The 20,236-nt window shown below is 42.1% G+C and overlaps 1 protein-coding gene across 8 annotated transcripts in view; it reads left to right on the plus strand.

Moving 5' to 3' along the window:
- The window catches only part of HYDIN (HYDIN axonemal central pair apparatus protein), a 415,179-nt gene that overhangs the window by 244,802 nt on the left and 150,141 nt on the right, over positions 1-20,236 (plus strand). For all 8 annotated transcript variants that reach the window (XR_013552530.1, XM_078438962.1, XM_078438955.1 and 5 more), the window contains 3 exons: positions 3,507-3,650; positions 8,401-8,544; positions 14,167-14,480. Coding sequence is in view for 7 of the 8 variants with exons in the window: in XM_078438962.1 (XP_078295088.1) it covers positions 3,507-3,650; positions 8,401-8,544; positions 14,167-14,480 (602 nt within the window). In the remaining variant the exon portion in view is untranslated. The remainder of the gene's footprint in view (positions 1-3,506; positions 3,651-8,400; positions 8,545-14,166; positions 14,481-20,236) is intronic.

The raw sequence follows: 20,236 nt of genomic DNA on the forward strand, positions 1-20,236 counted from the left end.
CAGGTAAAACCCATCCTCGGTGCAAAAACAAAAAGGTCATTTCCCATCATGGGAGTGCATCATATGCTCTTTCTTTCTGTCATTCGGGGATTCAGCCAACTTTTACTGAGTGTATACCACAGGACAAACACTGATGCAAAGATGGATAGAATGCAGCCTCTCAACTCAAGACACTGACAGGCTGTCCCAGGAGCACATTTACAATGTTGTTACCAGGAGCTGATCATATTTTTAAAGGCATTAAATCTGAGAAGCTGGGATTCTAAGTTCAGTTTAAGATTTGCTAAATGCTTCCCTGAATGTTCTTCTATGTGGTAGTACATAACTGAGAAGAGACTTGAATTCATTAACATCCAAAACCTGAATACTCTTCAGTGTAAGCTGTTCTGGTATAATGTCACTCTAGGTCCTTTCTACTTTCTAAAAATCTGGGCCTCTTGGATCCAAAGAAGTATTGGTTTCTATAGCACAATTTTTATTTTTTTTTAAGGCTTTTAATAGCTTGTTTGTTTATTTGTTTGTTTATTTTAATAATGATTTCAGGAATAAGATTTAGTGATTCATCACTTACATATAACACCCAGTGCTCATCCCAACAAGTGTCCCCTTAATACCCATTATCCATTTAACCCTTCCCCCCACCTAACACCCTGCCAGCAACCTTCAGTTTGTTCTCTGTATTTAAGAGTCTCTTATGGTTTGTCTCCCTCTCTGTTTTTATATTACTTTTGCTTTCCTTTCCTTGTGTTCATTTGTTTTGTATCTTAAATTCCACATATGAGTGAAATCAGATGATAGTTGTTTTTGTCTGACTGACTTATTTCGCTTAGCATGATATACTCTAGTTGCATCCATGTTGTTGCAAATGGCAAGATTTCATTCTTTTTGATCGCCAAGTAGTATTCCATCGTATGTATGTATACGCCACATCTTTACCCATTTCTCAGCTGATGGACATTTGGGCTCTTTCCATACTTTGGCCATCATCAATAGGGCTGCTATAAACATTGGGGTGCATGCACCCCTTTGAATCAGCACTCCTGTATCCTTTGGATAAATACCTAGTAATGCAACTTCTGAGTTGTAGGGTAGTTCTATTTTTAATTTTTTGAGGAACCTCCATACTGTTTTCCAGAGTAGCTGCACCAACTTGCATTCCCACCAGCAGTGCAAAAGGGTTCCTCTTTCTCCACATGCTCACCAGCATCTGTTGTTGCCTGAGTTGTTAACATTAGCCATTCTAACAGGTGTCAGGTGGTATCTCATTGTGATTTTTATTTGTGTTTCCCTGATGATGAGTGATGTGAGCATTTTTTCATGTGTCTGTTAGCCATCTGCCTGTCTTCTTTTGAAAAGTGTCTATTCATGTCTTTTGCCCATTTCTTCACTGGATTATTTGTTTTCTGAGTGTTGAGTTTGATAAGTTCTTCATAGATTTTGGATGCTAACCCTTTATCTAATATGTCATTTGCAAATATCTTCTCCCATTCTGTCAGTTGCCTTTTAGTTTTACTGATTCTTTCCTTCACTGTGCAGAAGCTTTTTATTTTGATGAGGTTCCAATCATTCATTTTTGCTTTTGTTTCCTTTGCCTCCAGAGACATATCAAGTACGAAGTTGCTGCAGCCAAGGTCACAGAGGGTGTTGCCTGTTTTCTCCTCTAGGATTTTGATGGCTTCCTGTCTTACATTTAGGTCTTTCATTCATTTTGAATTTATTTTTGAGTATGGTGTAAGAAAGTGGTCCAGGTTCATTTTTCTGCATGTCACTGCCCAGTTTTCCCAACACCATTTGCTGAAGAGACTTTTTTCCGTTGGATATTCTTTCCTGCATTGTCAAAGATTAGTTGCCATACATTTGTGGGTCAGTTTCTGGGTTCTCTGTTCTATTCCATTGGTTTATGTGTCTGTTTTGTAATACAGCTTAAAATCCAGAATGGTGATGCCTCCAACTTTGCTTTTCTTTTTCAGGATTGCTTTGGCTATTCGGGGTCTTTTCTGGTCTATACAAATGTTAGGATTGTTTGTTCTAGCTCTGCAAAGAATGCTGGTGTTATTTTGATAGTGATTGCATTGAATATGTAGATTGCTTTGGGTAATATCGACATTTTAACAATATTTGTTTTTCCAATCCATGAGCATGGAATGTTTTTCCATTTGTGTGTGTGTGTCTTCTTCAACTTCTCTCATAAGCTTTCTATAGTTTTCATTGTATAGATTTTTTACCTCTTTGGTTAGGTTTATTCCTAGGTATTTCATCGTTTTTGGTGTACTTGTAAAAGGGATCGATTCCTTGATTTCTCTTTCTGCTATTTCATTATTGGTGTATAGAAATGCAACTGATTTCAGTACATTTATTTTATACCCTGTGACTGTTGAATTCATGGATTAGTTCTAGCAATTTTTTGGGTTTTCCACACAGAGTATCATGTCATCTGGGAAGAGTGGAAGTTTGACTTCTTCCTTTCCAATTTGGATGCCTTTTCTTTGTGTTGTCTGATTGCTGAGCCTAGGACTTCCAATACTATATTGAACAACAGTGGTGAGAGTGGACATTCTTGTCGTGTTCCTGACCTTAGAGGGAAAGCTCTCAGTTTTTCCCCATTGAGGGTGATATTAGTGGTAGGTCTTTCATATGTGGCTTTTATGATCTTGAGGTATGATTCTTCTATCCCTATTTTCATGAGGGTTTTTATCAAGAAGGGATGCTGTGTATTGTCAAACACTTTCTCTGCATCTATTGAGAGGATCATGTGGTTCTTATCCTTTCTTTTATTACTGTGATGTATCACATTGATTGATTTGCTGGTGTTTCATTGAGGATTTTTGCATCCATGTTCAACAGGGATACTGGCCTGTAACTCTTTTTAGTGGGTGTTTTTGTCTAGTTTTGGAATCAGGGTAATGCTGGCCTCAGAGAATGAGTTTGGAAGTATTTATTCCATTTCTTTTTTTGGAACAGCTTCAAAATAATAGGTGTTAACTCTTATTTAAATGTTTGGTAGAATTCCCCTGGAAAGCCATCCGGCCTTGGACTCCTTTTGTTGGGAGAATCTACAGCATGATTTTTAAACATTCAAGCATGAAAGGCAAAATTTTTCTAGCCATAGTTCCTGCCTAGCTTGATAAGAAATCATGTATCTACCCGAACCATAAGCCCAGTAAGGATTTTACCTGCTTTGTCTGCCTTGTCTGTTTTGTATGTTCAGTCCCTAGCAGTTCTGATGCATGATACATTTTCCTGTAATATATATGTATATGTAGGTTGAACTGAATGTAAATTGATTGTGTCCTTGGGAGCAGTCAGAAACAAACACATCCAGGACATATTCAACCAATCAGACTTTAATTGTGTGACAGAGAGCAATCCCTGAAATGCACTATTTGGAAAAATGTGCTCTTTCCTGGTGTCACCAGGCAGGTAGTTGAGAATCAGCTTGTTGATTTTGAGAATTAAGTTTTCTGAGCTATGGATATTCCACAAGTGCTGATGTGTCTCGTCTACAGATAGTCAAAGAAAAGCTGGTGTGCCATGCCATCATCGGGGCACAGAAGGGGAAGAGCTTGCTGATGACTGTGAATATCATCTGTGAGTTTATAGCGCCACTTATCCAGCTCTCCACCAAACAGCTCATATACCGACTGGAGAAGGTCAGTGCTGCCTGGGGCGGGTGCACTAAGTAGGGGTCAGCACGTTCACACTTTCATTTTGGAAGCTAAATTAATGGGAAGCCTGTTATACCCACACCCAGTGAATGTTTTCTAAGCTTCAGAGACCAATACACATTTAACTAAAACTTCTGAATCTAAACCTACATTCCTTTGAAATGTGAATTGTTATGGAAATTCTACTTGCCTCGTTCCTGATATATAAGACAAAGTAAATGAAGGCGTATTCCAGTGCATTGAAAATGCATTTTAGTTGATCCTTTTATTCTAACTAGGTGAAATAAACATCTCAGTATAGAAAAGGTTAGAGTAGAATTATTGATAATTATAATAATCAGTAAGAAAAGCTGCCATTTACTGATTGGTAGGCACTGGCATCAGGCCATGTTCCTCAACTACATTTTCCCAGTTGTTTCCTCACAACAATCTATCCAGTGGGTTCTATTATCATTCCGTCATACGTGTAAGGGAACGGAGATGCAAGTTAAGCTGTTATGCGGTCACCTAACACTGCTTGAGAATAATCAACCTAAACTCTTTGATTCGTACTCTTTAATTTATATGGCTATGAATGCCCATGACTTTATATAACTATTAAGGACAAGCACTAAATGGAGGAGGCATAGGACAGGGGAAATGAAGAATGGGTGCTGCTCAGGGCAGGGGGGTCAGGATGGCAAAGAGGTGGAAGGAGACATCACAGCAGGACTGGACGTACTCCTCGGCAGACTTCCATCCTAGAATTATGTACCATTCAAAATAGATAGGTAGAGAACGCCCCTTCTGAGTTGAGGACTGCATTGGTGCTGGAAATCTGGTGAACCAGCCTGACATCGTCAAAGCTAAGAGACTGGTCAGGGTTATAGACCATAAACAAATTATTACAATTTAGTTGTTTAAGATTCAATTCTAAACAGTGTTATGAAGATAAGGTATAAGGCGCTACGAGAACATGCCTTGGAGACATGGGCATATTTGTACGTGTGGTCCTAGATGGCTCTGTCAGCAAGTGCCTAGACTTGAGACTTGAAGGAGAAATAGAAGTTAGTATAGTGATGAGGGGCGAGCAGAGAATCAATAGGCAGAGGGAACTGCACATGTGAAGGGCCCAAGTTAGGAAAGAGCTTGGTGAATATATACAACTGAAAGGCCACTTTAGAGAACGTGCCCAGAATGACATGAGGTCAATCTAGAGAAATGGGCAGAGGCCAGAGGAATTTGACATGGCTGGGAGGTATGTTCTGGACTTTGGGTTTTGTTCTGGGTGACCATTGGAGGGCTTTAGGGACCGAGGGGAGTGACATGGTCAGATTTATTCAATGAAACAGTCATGCTGGCTGCTGAGTGGAGTATTTATCAAGGCCTACCATGTCCTAGGCACTGTGTTGAGTGCTAGGGATATAGAAGTGAGACTAGACCCACCCAGATGAACCTTATGCCAACTGGGAAAACTGGGTATTAAGTAAGCCATTGTTCCGTAGTGTGGGATGTACATAATCCAAGCTAAGTCCTGACATGGTGTCGTACAAATGGGCTATGTCCGGCAGCGCCTAACTGATCATGGGGCAATCAACCAGGATTCCTTTCACTACTTGGAGGCTTGCAGGAGAATGTTCAAGATCATTTATTCTGTTAGTGGATTTCATTATATTTTGTTAATATTAAATAAATATCTATTGAGCACCCACCATGGATAAAGTGCTCTGTTAGGATATGAGTAAGGGAGCTTATAATCAAGTAAGGGAGGTGAGATGTACAAGTTCACTTCAAACCAACAGATAATTTTCAGCACTTACATTATATTAGGCCGCCAAGGCAAGGCAAAACCCTGGCTTAATGGACTAGTGCAGAAAGCAGACACTGAAGAAGTAGAATAAGGGTTTCAGCTACAGGATGATAAACCAGCTGAAACAAGCTCCATGAGACATATAACAAGAAAATACTACAGGAGTTTCTGCCAGAGTTACTAAGTTTTCATTACTGTTTTAAATTCTTCCTTTTTTAAGTAATCAGGAAAGATATTTATTGGCAACAGCTGCACCAAATTTGGCGGCATCATGTTTCCTCTAAATTCCGCTATTCAGAGAAAATTCAGTAAGTATTTATTGAATAGCTATTCCTTGCAAGACATTACAGTGTATGTTAAATATTCAGCCCGGTTTCTTATTAGATATTTTTTTCTAAGCCTATAAACACCCATAAAAATGTGTGTATAGTGTTCCTTCTTTTTTATATCCTTAAGCATTGGGTTGTTTTTTTTTTAACATATTCTTGTTTACATCTCTGAGTTTATCACTAAAATAAAAGAGCAAATATTTTATATATGGCAGCAACTTATCAAATTAAAAAACAAATGTCAGAACTCCGTGTTTGTTTTTGCCCTTCTCTCCTTCCCCCCCTCCCCAAATATTATAATTGTGAAATCTGTCCAACTAGTATATTTTTCATTGTTTATTTCCTGCTCATATTTAAGCCACACCAGGGACAATGAAGAAATGCAACTTTATTAAACCAGTATGCACAAGAGGCCTGTTGGTGTTGGTGTTCAGATTTAATTACATAACACCAAATTGTCTGTCCTGTCTCATTTTGGGCTCAAGGCAGCATATATGAATTAGTACATTAGACTATAATGATACCAGCCCTGCCTATGGGAAGAATTTTTCTATAACCATTTCCTCAGATTTGATCTACTTTATAACTGTGATGCCATTCCTAAGGCACACAGATGAAATCACATCTCTGGGGAATTGAAAAGGTCAACTGAAAGTAGCAGCCAGTTTGCTTCATGAAGTCCACCAGCAAAACCTGTCTCTTGATATTTGGGGAGACAAACAACCCAGAGAGAAGGGGTCATTTTAAAATAGAACGGCTCTGTGTGCATCGACTCCTCTTCATCTCTAACCTCTAAATGGCCTCTTGCCAAAACCAACCGACTATGGCTTCTTCACTTCAATGCTTCCTGCAGTGACACAGCGGCCTGGGGGAAGGTCACTGAGTGGACAGCTTTGTATGGCCCAAAAGTGCTGCTTCATCCTTCTCACAAAATGTAGTATATCATCATCTGCAAATACAAGGTGAATTCAGTGCCTGTATTGCCATGTTAGAGGGAGGGAAACAATGCCTGGCATCTCATGGTAAGTGCCAGACTGAGCCCCTCAGAGAACTCTGGGAGTGCGTAGGGATCTAGAACAGTGCAGCCGAGGCAGGATGCTTGAGCTAAATGTTATGGACTGAATGTTTATGTCTTCCCCAAATTCACATGTTGAAGTCCTAATCCCCAGTGTGATGATGTTGGAGGTAAGGCCTTTGGGAGGATGATTAGGTCATGAAGGTAGAGACCTCAGGAATGGGATTAGGGCGACTGGGTGACTCAGTCAGTTAAGCATCCAACTGCGGCTCAGGTCATGATCTCATGGTTCATGAGTTCAAGCCCCGCATCGGGCTCGGTGCTGACAGCTTGGAGCCTGGAGACTGCTTTGGATTGTGTCTCCCTCTCTCGCTGCCCCTCCCCTGCTTGTGCTCTGTCTCTGTCTCTCAAAAATAAATAAACATTAAAAAAAATTTTTTAAAGAATGGGATTAGTGCCCTGAAAAATAGAGACAAGAGAGATCATCTCCTTCTCAGCCATGCAAGGACATAGTGAGAAGATAGCCATCTAAAGCCAGACACCGGATCTGCTGGCACCTTGATCTTGGACTTCCCAACCTCCAGAACTCTGAAACATCTGTTATTGAAGCCACCCAGTCTATGATATTTGTTATAGCAGCCCAAGCCAACAAAGACACAATGGGCACTGGTTACCTAAGCACCTCAGAGCCAGGGGAGCCAGGAACCACAGGAGAAGGAAGATTGTGTTGAACAAAGAAGCAGAGACAGAGTCAGACCAAAATGTAGAATCAGAATGATTTAACTGAAATTGGAACAGCAAATCAAAACCATGAGGCCTGGGGAAAACAGGCCAGAGTTGTGGAAGAGCCAGGGAATGATTGGAGGGAGTCTATTGTTGGAAGCCACAGATTGAGGCTTCTGTTGCCTCCTGCTGTTATTAAAAGACCCCCTTTCCAAAGCACACAAGAAATGATGTGGACTCCAACATTAGAATGAGAAAAATTCAATCTGACCAGAAATTTTCAGGTTAAGATCCACTGCTGATGCTTTCTTCAGTTGAAGAATGAAATTTGATGTATCTAAGAAAGTGGAAAGATGCTTCTACATCAACAATCCCAGTGTTATTGGGAAAAATTTACAGAAATAGTTATGAGCATTTTGTCAATATAACAATATATTACAAATGTATATATTTTTGCAAATTGGATATTTTGAGCATAGAAAAAAATAAGGAAAATAATGTTTTGTTCATTATAATGATGCATGGGTTCTTCCATTTGTATCACTAATTATTAGACTTTGTTTTATGACACTGGAAACTTCTATACTAATAGTACTCTCCAGAGGCATGGCATGTATAGGTGTTTTTAACCTGGCCACAAGAGAGTAAGAAATCTAATCTTTGTTTTCTGGCTTATGCAGGATCACTTTTCAATAGTCCACCATAAATTGTGAATGAATTATCTAAGTCTGTACAAGGATAGGGGGAAGACAGTGAAAGGCAGAGAGCAAGGAAGGGTGGGGAATGCTAATTCTGTTGTTAACACTGATGATGAGACTTTGGTTGCTAAAGGCTTACATGTTTATCATAACTTGGTTTCTTCTTTTTCCCTTTTTGCAGAAACCAAACACTGTCCTGGAACCTGATTACCAGCCGTTGGTCATGAAGAACATTTCCACCCTGCCCGTGAATGTGTTGCTCTCCACAAGCAGACCCTTCTGTATCTGCGAGACTGATAAATCTCCACTGCCATTAACTCCTGAGGTAAGTTGACAGAGTGCTGTCTTAACAAGCTCCTAGGAGAGTTGTGTGTGTGACAAAGGAAGAGAATAATGTCAGCATGCTACCTAATTTCAGTCCAGACAGGTAGGAAGAATTTAAGAAACAAAGAGGAAAGAATAAAGAAGATTTATATGTCATAAATTCCAATATCACTCAACTATTTTTTAATTTTGTTAAATATTTATATGTGAGAGAGAAAGGGAACGAGCGAGGAAGGGGCAGAGAGAGAAGGAGACACAGAATCTGAAGCAGGCTCCAGGCTCTGAGCTGTCAACACAGAGCCCAGTAGGGGGCTTAAACTCACAATTGGTGAGATCATGACCTGAGCCGAAATCAGACGCTTAACCGAATGAGCCACCCAGTCGCCCCTCCGCTATGATTTTTTTTAATGTTTATTTATTTATTTATTTATTTATTTATTTATTTATTTATTTTTGAGAGAGAGAAAGGGAAAGAGATCATGGGGGAGAGGGAGAGGCTGAGAGAAAGGGAGACAGAGAATCCCAAGCAGGCTCCATTGCTGTCAGTGCAGAGCCCAGTGTGGGGCTCAAATTCATGAACCTTGAGATCATGACCTGAGCTGAGTCAGACTCTTAACCCAACTGTTATTAATGGTGTAAGAACTTTGGCTCATTATGATAACCCTTCATTCTTGCCCATTGTAATCTTTAGAAAACAGTGACTTCCCACTAATGATAATAGAAACCTATTAATTCTACTTTTCTAAAGCAAAGTTCCATACTCTAGGCAACAAGGAAATGGCTCAAACCCAGTCCCTAAACCAGAGAGCCCATCTCCAGATACTAAGAAATCTGAACTGGGCTGGGGGAGGAGGCTGTGAGCTATTGAGCCTCCCCAGTCTGACGCAGGATGCAGTGTTCTCTAAACACCCCTACAAGATCACCCTTGTGCAGGGCGCCTGGGTGGCTCAGTCAGTTGAGTGTCCAACTCTTAATTTCAGTTCAGGTCGTGATCTCACGGTTCATGGGATAGAGCCCTATGCTGTTAGCATTCTCTCTTTTCTTAGGATTCTCTCTTTCCCTCTTCCTGTCTCCCTCTCTGCTCCTCTCTTAGTTGCACTCTCTCTTTCTCTCTCAAAATAAACAAATAAACTTTAAAAAAAAAAAAAAAAGATCACCCCTGCGATCCTTTGCGGAACATGCGGACATTGGTGGGAACGGCGGGGCCATGCGGCCAGTGGCACTGCAGAGCTGTAGAGGAGGAGTGAGGGAGAAACCAGATCCATACACCACTGTGTTCAGCCTCCCAATCTGGGGAGACAGCTAATGAAGAAGAGGTAAAAAGGAGGAAGGGAGGGCAGGCAGCAATCCTGAGATCTCAGAAGAGGGAGCCCATGGCTGAAGGAGATTTGCCGTGAGCCTCGCTCAGGGAGATGGATCTTGGAGGGAGATGGGGGGACAGAGGTGCTTAGTGAGAGGGTTGCAGACAATACCTGACTGGTGGCTGTAAACTGCACTACCACCCTCCCTTCCCCACCAATTACTTAGTGGGTTTCCTTCAAGCCTGAGCTGGGAAAACACCAGCTAAGATCTTTGAATAGAGAAATAAAAGGGAGAGGCAGAAGAAAAACCTACTGCTAGGGAGCCTATACAAGGAAGGAGACCGAAAGTATAAATGTAGTTTTCTGCAGCCTCAGAGAAACGGTAGATGGTATGACCTGTCTTTAAAAAGAGCTTAAAGTTGAGATTCAAGTGTTCAAAGTGGAGATGAAGGGTAAGCTCACAGGGCAGAGGAGAACAAATGGATGATAAAGTGAAAATTCAGATATGAGCAGCTTTCTCCATCTGGGTGGTAGATTAGACACACTCTCTTGTCCCTCCTGAAATCTTAAGATAAAAGTAGAAATGTTCAGAAAGAAAGAAGCCCAGAACAGTAAAATAAAGAAGGAAGAAGATGGTTATAAGCAGATAATGGGAGATTTAAACAAATTCTAGAAGACAGAATGAGGATGGAGTGGATTGACCAAAAGGGCACGGGCACAAAAACCAGCATTCTAGAAAATTCTCCTGTGAGACCGCAGAGACATGAGAGTCCTTCAAGCTGAGTAGCATGGGCTCGGAGGCAACAAGTGTGAGGAGAACACTGAAAATAGAGAGATTCCATGTGTACTAGACAGCTGTCCCACCTGACCCCACACACAAAAAACATGGGCAGCTGGCTTTTATCCCCAGATCTAAAGATAAGTGCTCTTCCCAGAGAAATGGATCAAAGTGCCAGGGGAACTTCAGTGTTTCTAGTGTGATTTTAGCCCTCCAGGATAATAACTGGTGTCTGGGGTATGTCCACCAACTGATCGCCCCTTCTCTGCCCAAGGAAGCTGTTCTGTAGACCAGTCCTACTACACAAATTGATGGTGGTCTCTGGACTGTTAGGATCCCTGGTTGGGTCAGGAACTATTGCTTCCTATAATAATTCTGATAGCACAGTTGGGCCTTTCATATTATTTGCATGTGTAACTTTAATAACAGCATACATATAGTTTAAAAAATAAAGAGCTTTGGGGCACCTGGGTGGCTCAGTTGGTTGAGTGTCTGACATCGGCTTAGGTCATGATCTCACAGTTTGTGAGTTCAAGTCCTGCACTGGGCTCAGAGCCTAGTGCCTACTTCAGATTCTGTCTCCCTCTCTCTCTGCCCCTCCCCCACTCACTCACACACTCTCTCTCTCTCTCTCTCTCTCCTCAAAAATAAATAAATATTTAAAAATAAATAAAGAGCTTTTACAAATCAATAGGAAAACACCAATAGAAAAATAGGCAAAGGAAATGAATAGAGTTCACAGAAAGAAAAATAAAGTGGCTCTTAAATATATGAAAATGTATTCAACTTTAATCACATTAGAAGAGATGCAAATTAATTTTCCTATCAGATTGGCAAAGAGCAAAAATTCGATAGTGCTCTGTGTTGGAGGGGCATGTAGAAATAGGCACCCCCACAGTGTTGGGGAAGTATACATTGGAAGGCAATATGGCTACAGCTATCAAAATTTCAAATGTCCATACCCTTTGACCTAGTTATTCTTCTGCTAGGAATTTACCCTTCAGATATAGACACAATATTCAACATATAGACAAGGGTATTCACTGTAACAGTGATTATAAGAGCAAAAGATTGGGAGCCAATATCCATCAGTAGGAGATTGGTTAAATCAATGATGGCGGAATTATATGATGGAATAAAATGCAGCTCCACATGCACTGAGTGATCTCCCAGTGAAAAAAGCAAATTGCAGAACAAGAGTGCACAGTGTACTATCATGTGTATACAAAAATTTTAAATACATATATGAATGTGATCTTTTTTTATCCATACATTATCTCCACAAGGATAAGCAATACACTTGTAACCCTGGTGCCTCAGGGGCAGGGAACTATTTGGCTTGGATAAGAGGCTTAGATTTTTAAAAGCAAAGCCATACCTTGTCTTGGGACAAAATGTTATGGAATATCCAACAGTGAGTCATATCTTGGTGAAATTACTGGTCTTATTGGTAATCCAAAAATTCTATGGCCTCTATGCAGAAAAGAAGGGACCGAGCCATCAAGGGAAGAGTTTAGACTAACTTCAACTTCTCCACCGTAATACTTAGTGCCAGATGACAATGCAGCAATGGCTACAGAGTTTTGAGAGAGAGAGTCACCCAGGGCTAGGAAGGCTAAGCAGTGTTGCTGAAATTCACAGAGCTGGTAAATGACAGAGGCTGGATTTTGACCCAAGAAGTCTGGCTCCAGAGTTTATGGTTTTAGGATTATTATCTCTTATGTAAGAATATTTTTTCAAGTGTTTTTTTTTTTTTTTTGAGGAAAAAATCAAACATTTAAAAAATAAGTTAGTTTAATTTCATTTTTGTAAAAATGTTATTTATCCACCCATTATGTCTGGACTCATGCTTACAAAATGTTAACTCTGAGAAATAATATATGGTGAAATTTTGGATGAGTTTTTAATTTCTCCTCCTCGTGCTTTTATATATAATGTGAATTTTTGTGGATGTGTATCATTTCTACAAAACAACAAAGGGGGGAAATGTTTAACTCAATTTTCAAAGATATTTAAATACCAGGCATTGCAATACCACGTGTTACCGTCTGCAAGAATAGGTTCTAAATTCTGCCGAGCCACCTGTACAAGCACAGGCCACACTTTCAGATGGGATTAGCTGCCTGAGGAGTCATTGCCCTCTCTCTGATTCTTGAATCAGGTGATTGGCTTTATCAACAGAAACCATCTAATCATGTCACTGAAGTGCACAGTTAAATACCTGAACCTGATAACTCAGGGGAGAGGGAAGTACTCTCTGAAAGACTCATCCCTGTGTGTGTGCCTCCCAACTGCCTCAGGGCACTTTCTGCAAAACCAGGAGGTGGCTTTCCTGTGGATTAACTGTGGGAATTGAGCAATTCCTAAAAAAGCTAACTCATAGCCAGGCTTTCTATGGTAAGGTATTCCAGTGGCCTTGACATCAAGAAACACACGGGGATTTGAATCAAAGAGAGAAAAGAATAAACATAATCTACTGAATAAACTCTGTCAAGCTTCCGGGAGTGTCATTTTAAGTTGAATAGAAGACAGCAGAAAGTAAATAACACTGTGCTTAAGAGTTAGAATTGCAGGCATTAGAAAAGAAATTAAATTGCCTAATCCATCCTTTTCTGGGTCACCCTCTACAGAGCCCCTCCCCTAGGGCTTTAGAAAGCCTTTTAAAAGTTTCTTAAGCCACGAATGTTTCCCACTTGTTTAGGAAGAGCGTTTTACAATCTAATTTATATTCAGTTAAGAATATTTTATAAGTTATTTATTGCAGACTTTCCCTTTTGCAACTCGCAATCCTTATAACCTCACAACTATTATTAAAATCTCTTCCTTCAGAACAAACTGAGGGTTGATGGGGGTTGGGGAGAGGGGAAAGTGGGTGATGGGCATTGAGGAGGGCACTTGTTGGGATGAGCACTGGGTGCTGTATGAAAGCCAATTTGACAATAAATTAAAAAAAAAAGTAAGTGAAAACATATACTCTAAAGAAACCTGTTTCAGTGTTGTAATAATTAAGAATTCTAGTGTATCAGTAAATATATGGAAATATTATTTGCATTTCCTAGTTATAATTTAGATATGTGTCTAATCAAATAAAGAAATTTTCAGGTTAATTTTTAAGATTAAATTTAAATCTAATCATGCAATGGTATCTTGATTCCTCAACAAATGAAAAAAATAATAATAAAATAAAATAAAATCTCTTCCTTCAAATGATTCCCATCCAGATTTTCCTTGCTTTCATGTTCAACTAATAAAAGATGTGTGTGCATATATGTATATAAAATATCCATAGTTATTGATATAGTGTAGATATCCATATGGATTTAGATATACCAGCTATTTAATTATGTTTCAGTGTGAATACATAATTATGGACAAAAGAAATGTGGCTGTGTATGTATTTCATACTAATCTAATTGTACTGATATGTGCATCTGTATGTGTGTATTTCCATAAATATATATAAATAACTTTGGTTTTCCTGTTCCACGGAGCAGGTTGAAAATGCATCGTATAGGTTGGTAATTGCCAATTGTCTTATTTGTAGCCTATCAAACTGGAGATTGATGGAGAAAAAAACTTGCTGGTCAAATTTGACCCTTCCTATAGAAATGACTTGAACAATTGGGTAGCAGAAGAAATTCTAGCAATCAAGTATGTAGAGCACCCTCAAGTAGACAGCCTGAGACTGCGTGGAGAAGTGAACTACCCCAACCTCAGCTTTGAGACCATGGAGCTGGATTTTGGCTGCATCCTGAATGATACAGAGGTGATCCGATATATAACAATCACCAATTGCAGCTCCTTGGTTGTGAAGTTCCGCTGGTTCTTCCTGGTAGACAACGAGGAAAATCAGATAAGGTACCCCAGCCTGTCTGCCCCTCATAGCTCTTTTCTGCGGTTCCCATTTCTCTCCTTTGGGCTTTGTACTGGGTTTCCCGGATTCTGTGCACTGGTCTTTCATGGTGTTCAGTTCTGGCAACTAATTATTGGCAGAAAGAACAAAGGGTCTCAAATCGTGGTTCATCCTAGATTTTCAAACAGGAAGAGCAGCTAAAACATCTTTGAAAGCCCCAATTACCACCAGATTAGCAAAGCAGTATCCGTAAGCCTGCTTTAATTTTGAATCTAGTGGTTGGATCATTAGAAATGTGTCGGGGCGCCTGGGTGGCGCAGTCGGTTAAGCGTCCGACTTCAGCCAGGTCACGATCTCGCAGTCTGTGAGTTCGAGCCCCGCGTCAGGCTCTGGGCTGATGGCTCGGAGCCTGGAGCCTGTTTCCGATTCTGTGTCTCCCTCTCTCTCTGCCCCTCCCCCGTTCATGCTCTGTCTCTCTCTGTCCCGAAACTAAATAAAAAAAAAAAAAAAAAAAAAAAAAAGAAATGTGTCACTAAAAAAATGAAGTCTTAAGCATTTCAAACCCAAAGCATGGATTGAATATGATGATACATTGAGTAAATGCTGCACAGAGCTCCACATTCTGCCTGTCTTGGTGGGTTTCATTCTTTTTTTTTTTTTTTAACTTTTTTTTTTTAACATTTATTCATTTTTCAGAGACAGAGAAAGAGTGTGAGTGGTGGAGGGGCAGAGAGAGAAGGAGACACAGAATCCAAAGCAGGCTCCAGGCTCCGAGCTGTTAGCACAGAGCCTGACGCAGGGCTCGAACTCATGAACCATGAGATCATGACCTGACGTTGGGCGCTTAACGGACTGAGCCACCCAGGCGCCCCTTGGTGGGTTTCATTCTAAACGATACATATATATACAGATGTATACATATGTACAAAATAGTGGGAGGTGGTGAATGCAGAAAGAGGAAAGCTGTGTTCACAATATTTGGATTTAGAAGTGTCTCTGTTCATTTAGAAGCTAAATCCAAACTTAATTTGGAGAACACTCCTTAAAAAACATATAAACAGGCTGTTTTAGTCAAGCCTTAGTAACATTTTCATCTGAGTCTGAAGTCTTGTTCACAAGCAGGACATTCAGGCTCCTCTGTGTCTCCTTACTGGATATTTGGACAGCTTTGGGTTCAGTACCTGAATGCCGAGCTGCCACTCTGCATAGGGAAGCCTCATGTTGTTTCCTTGGGTTGTCGGTACCTCCCATATGCAACCTTCATCTTGTATATGACAGCCAGCTTTTCCCTTCCCTGGCTTGTTTCCACAGTAACAGCGGCTTGCTCTAGATGTCTTCCGTAGACATCTAATGATGACCCAGCATGGCACTGGAGGCGGGCCTGGGCCTGAATGACAGAGCCTGCTCGTTAGGTGCCGAGTACTGTTTAGGTTTGGGGTAAAATCAGCCAACCTGACCTAATGAGCTTCGAATACCAGATTCTCTGAAGTTATTCTGATGTAACATAGCTACATGGGTTTATTCTACCGAGGCACAAGGGACATGTTTTCATTTTTGAGAGGCCATTTCCATAATTAAAATAATGGCATTTTGAAAATGGACTTAGCCAGGACTGGAGAATGGATGCACTTAATTTTTCATTGTGTTAAGCATTTATTTAACCATTTTTTCCCCTCTCTTCAGTATCTTCCTGTATCTCGATATTGAACTTTTGCTTATAATTCATTTGTTCACTCATTCATTCATTCCAAGAGTCATTCAGAAAGCATCCAGTAAGTGACTCTTATGCACCGGACGACGTACAAGGCATTGGGGATATAACAGTGAATGAGACGTTGTCCCTGGCCTGAGGCTATTGGGGAATCACAGGGAACATGGGTTAATGCCAGGCTCTGAGGAAGGACAGAGGTAGGGACGAGAGCTCAGAAGAATCCAAGAAGGCTGCGCTGAGAAGCACAGTTAAATGTCTCAGATGGGGCAACAGGGAAACATTCTAAGTAACAGGAACAGCATGTTTATATCAGTTAGGATTCGTGGATTCTATTCCGTTGCAAGTGACAGGAAACATGACCCTCAACAAAAATGAAAAGGAAAAGACATTCACTGGGTCCTACAACTCAAAAGTCCAGATTCACTCTGGCTTCTGGCCCAGCTTAAAGCTCCATCTCTTAGCTTTGCTTTCATGTGTTAAAGCCAAGTTTTGGGGTCAGCTTTTCTCCCATGGTTCCCACATGGCTGCCAGCTCTCCTGGGGCCACGTCCTCGCAGATCTGATCTCCGGGAAAGGAACATTAGCCTTTGTACATGAACTGTCTTAAGATTCACTGTGATCGGACCAGCTCAGTCACATTTCCTGTCCCCTCCCCAAGTCAGTCACTCAATGGAGGGTGAAGCACTGATCAGCATTAGCCTGGCCACATGCCCCACACCAAGGGCTGCCGTGGTGACCTCAGCGCCCCATGGACTGAATGGGGTGGGAGGGGGCAGATCTCCAAACAAAAACTGACATATGAGAGAATGAATGCTGGAGAGGCAAATGACACTCATCTACCAGTGTCCACAGAGGCCCCATCAGCGTGGCCACAGCACAGGCTTCACTGGCGAGGGAGAAGCCAGGGAGAATTCTTGGATGCAGGTTGGCAGTCGCGTGTGAGAGGCCTGGTGCTGGGATAAGGAGTTTAGACTCTTGGAAACAGCAGGAAGATTTGTAATCAAGAGGCAAAAAAGTCTGCTTTTTTTTTTCCAGGAAGATAACTCTTAGCCTCATTCAACATGGCTACCCAATCCCTCCTTCCGAAACCCTTGCCTTTCTTCCTTTGAATACCACTGTATTCTCCTGCTTTCCTGCTTATCCCCTCAACCTTTCCCTCCTTCTCAGCCCTGGGACAGCAGCAGGTGCACTGAGTGTGTGTAAGTTGCAGGGCTCCATCCTGGGCCCCTGCTCTCCGTGCAGTGGCAGTTAGTGCCGGCACCTGAGGCTTCCAACCGTCTCCGCCTAGACCCTCTGCTGAGTCCCGAGGGCATCTCATTCTTCATCTCTTGGATGTTTCCCATGTGACTTGTGTCCAATGTGCCCCATGCCAAACTCAGGCTCTCCACCTGCCCCCTCCCTGCCTTTCCTCCAGGGCCCCTCACCCCTGTGAATGACATCACTGTCCTGAGAGGAATCCAGATTCCTTCCTCTCCCTGACCTCACCCATCAAAGCCATCACCAAGTTCTACCTCTTCTGCCTTCTAACCCCCTCATTCCCATTCCATGATGATTATCCTAGTTCAGGTCACCATCCTCTCTTGCCTGGACCATTTTGATGTCCCTAACTGGACTCTATCATCCAGCCAGTGGCCAAGTGATGAACATGTCACTGCTCTGGTTTTCAGCCTTCAACAGCACCCATGCTTCTTAGGATGAAGTACAGAATACTTACTGTGTTCAGCAAGGCTCAGCATGGGCTTTCCCTGTGTTCCTCCCCAGTTTCTTCTCACTTCACTCTGCCCTCACCACACTGGCCCCTTTCCTGTCCAGGCCCATTCCTATCTGAGCACACAGTCTCTGCTGGAAGCTCCTTCCACGCCTCACTTCACCAGCCCCTGCTCCCTTGTCAAGTCTCAGCTCCAGGTTCTTCCCTGGGAAGCCCTCTTGAGACCCTTGCCTACATGACCTCCCCTGGCATAGGCCCTGGTAGCCCATCTCCTTCGTGACACATCACACTTGTCATTATGGCTCAGTGTCCAATTTCCTAGCTGGCTCTTAAACCCTTGAGGCCAGGGAGCACATCTGTCCTGTTACCTCTGGATCCCAGAGCCCATAGCACAGAGTAGGCAGCACAGAGTAGGTCCTCAAAGGATGTTTTCTAATTTGTAACTGCTCCCTGCTGGGTATTTGTGGTGAGGGAGAATCATTTCATAACTGATTAAAGATTCTTTTCTGTCAGCTTCTTGGCACCTGTCAAATGAAAAGGTTCAAGGTATAAATGTCACCTTGGATAGCAAAAAAAAAAAGACCAAAAAACACTCCACTTGCCCTTCAGATGGGCTTTCTCTGCAGACCCTCAGGAAAACATAAGACATTCAGTGGCTAAAGGTCACTTTTATCAGATATACCAACACTAACCTTTCTTTTCCAATTAGAATTCTCCTAAGCCTTACCATTAGTAAAAGAAACAAAGGATAAAAGAGGCTTTTCTTTTTCTTCTATTAGGGCAGCATGTGAGGACACCCAGACACTTTCAATATCCCTGCCTGTCACAACACACACATCAGCCATGTGAACACACACGTGTATACACACGTGTGTGTGTGCGTGACTTTGCAGGCAATTCTGACTGGGCCATCTAAAGCATCTCTCTTGTTTGAGCTTATTTTTTTTCCAAGTTGGCCCTCATGTCACATATAAGAACAAAGAAAGAAGGAAAATGGACAAGTATGCTAAAAAAGCACTCCCTAAGAGGAAAGCCAGTCATTGTCTCAGAAGCCAGCTCATCCATGGGAGTTCAGATGCGTGACTGGGTTCGAGACTGACTTTGGTAGATGACAGTCTAGGCTGTACACATGACATGAGGAAGCCACCAGCACTACCGGAATGTGCCCTTTCTTGGGTCTGTCTCTTCGACGTGACTGCTCAGCTGGTCGAGAATGTGATGCTTCATGACATCTGTGTGAAAGGGGCACACAGGGCAGCCCGCACCTGAAGCGGCCCTTACCCTCTAAGAGGCCAGAGGGTGAGCCTGGTGGATACTAGCCCAGCCGGTATCTCTGCCCAGGCTCAGGGCCGCAAAGCTGATGCTGGGACTTACAGCACGTGGCCAAGTGGTCTCCAAGGACAGCTTTGCCTTTTTGTTTCCAAATCTTATTATAGATAAATTGAATACAGGGGCCTAAGGGAGCCCAGCCCTGCAACAAAGGAGCACGTGTTGATCTCACATTGATTTTTCTGTGATGAGCGTCAGTTGTCCCACATTGTGATTGGAAGAAGAGGGTGGAAGGACTGGAGGGAAGGTAGGGGAAGCCTCATTTCTGGATGCTTCCATTTGTCTCTTCATCATTCTTTAATTTCTTTTGCCTCAAAAATGGAACTTCTTTTTTTTTTTTTTCAGCAGTCAAAGGCTTTATGTGGGAACTAAGTTCTTGGGCGAGGTTCCGTGATTCAGGGAGAGAGAGAGAGAGGAGTCAGGGAAGTCGCCCCCAGGTGTGGTGCGGTGGGGTTTTTAAGCAGCAGCGGTCAGAACTTTTTTTTAATGTTTATTTATTTTTGAGAGGGGTGGGAAGGGGCAGAGAGAGAGGGATCTGAAGCGGGCTCTGTGCTGACCCAAGCCCCATGCGGGGCTCGAGCTCACCAACCGCGAGATCATGACCTAAGCCTAAGTCAGACGCTCAACCGACTGAGCCACCAGGCTCATTGGAACTTTTTTTTTTCTAAGACATGATATGTTAGTGGTAGTTGAGGTCCTGGGCTGTGGTGTTGGACATGGCTGGTTAGAATCCGGGCTCTGTCCTCCTGGCCACAGGATCCTGTGCTCTGGTTTATGAATAAATGCAGATAACATGGACACCTAAAAGAGCTGTCATGAGGATTAAATGAGATGTGTCTATAAAGTGCATGTCTCTGAGATAAAAAGGAAAATATGAAACTAGTGACTGTTTTTGGGTTTTCAGAGGGTTCCTTTGTCTCCAACATTCCCTCATACCAAGTGCTGCTAAGTGAAACACTCCCTGGGACGCTAAAGTCTTGGCGCTATAGGTCCCTCAGACACCAGGTGAAGGTG

Source organism: Panthera onca, chromosome E2, assembly GCF_046562875.1.
Source record: "Panthera onca isolate mPanOnc1 chromosome E2, mPanOnc1 haplotype 2, whole genome shotgun sequence".
Taxonomy (NCBI): Eukaryota; Metazoa; Chordata; class Mammalia; order Carnivora; family Felidae; genus Panthera; species Panthera onca.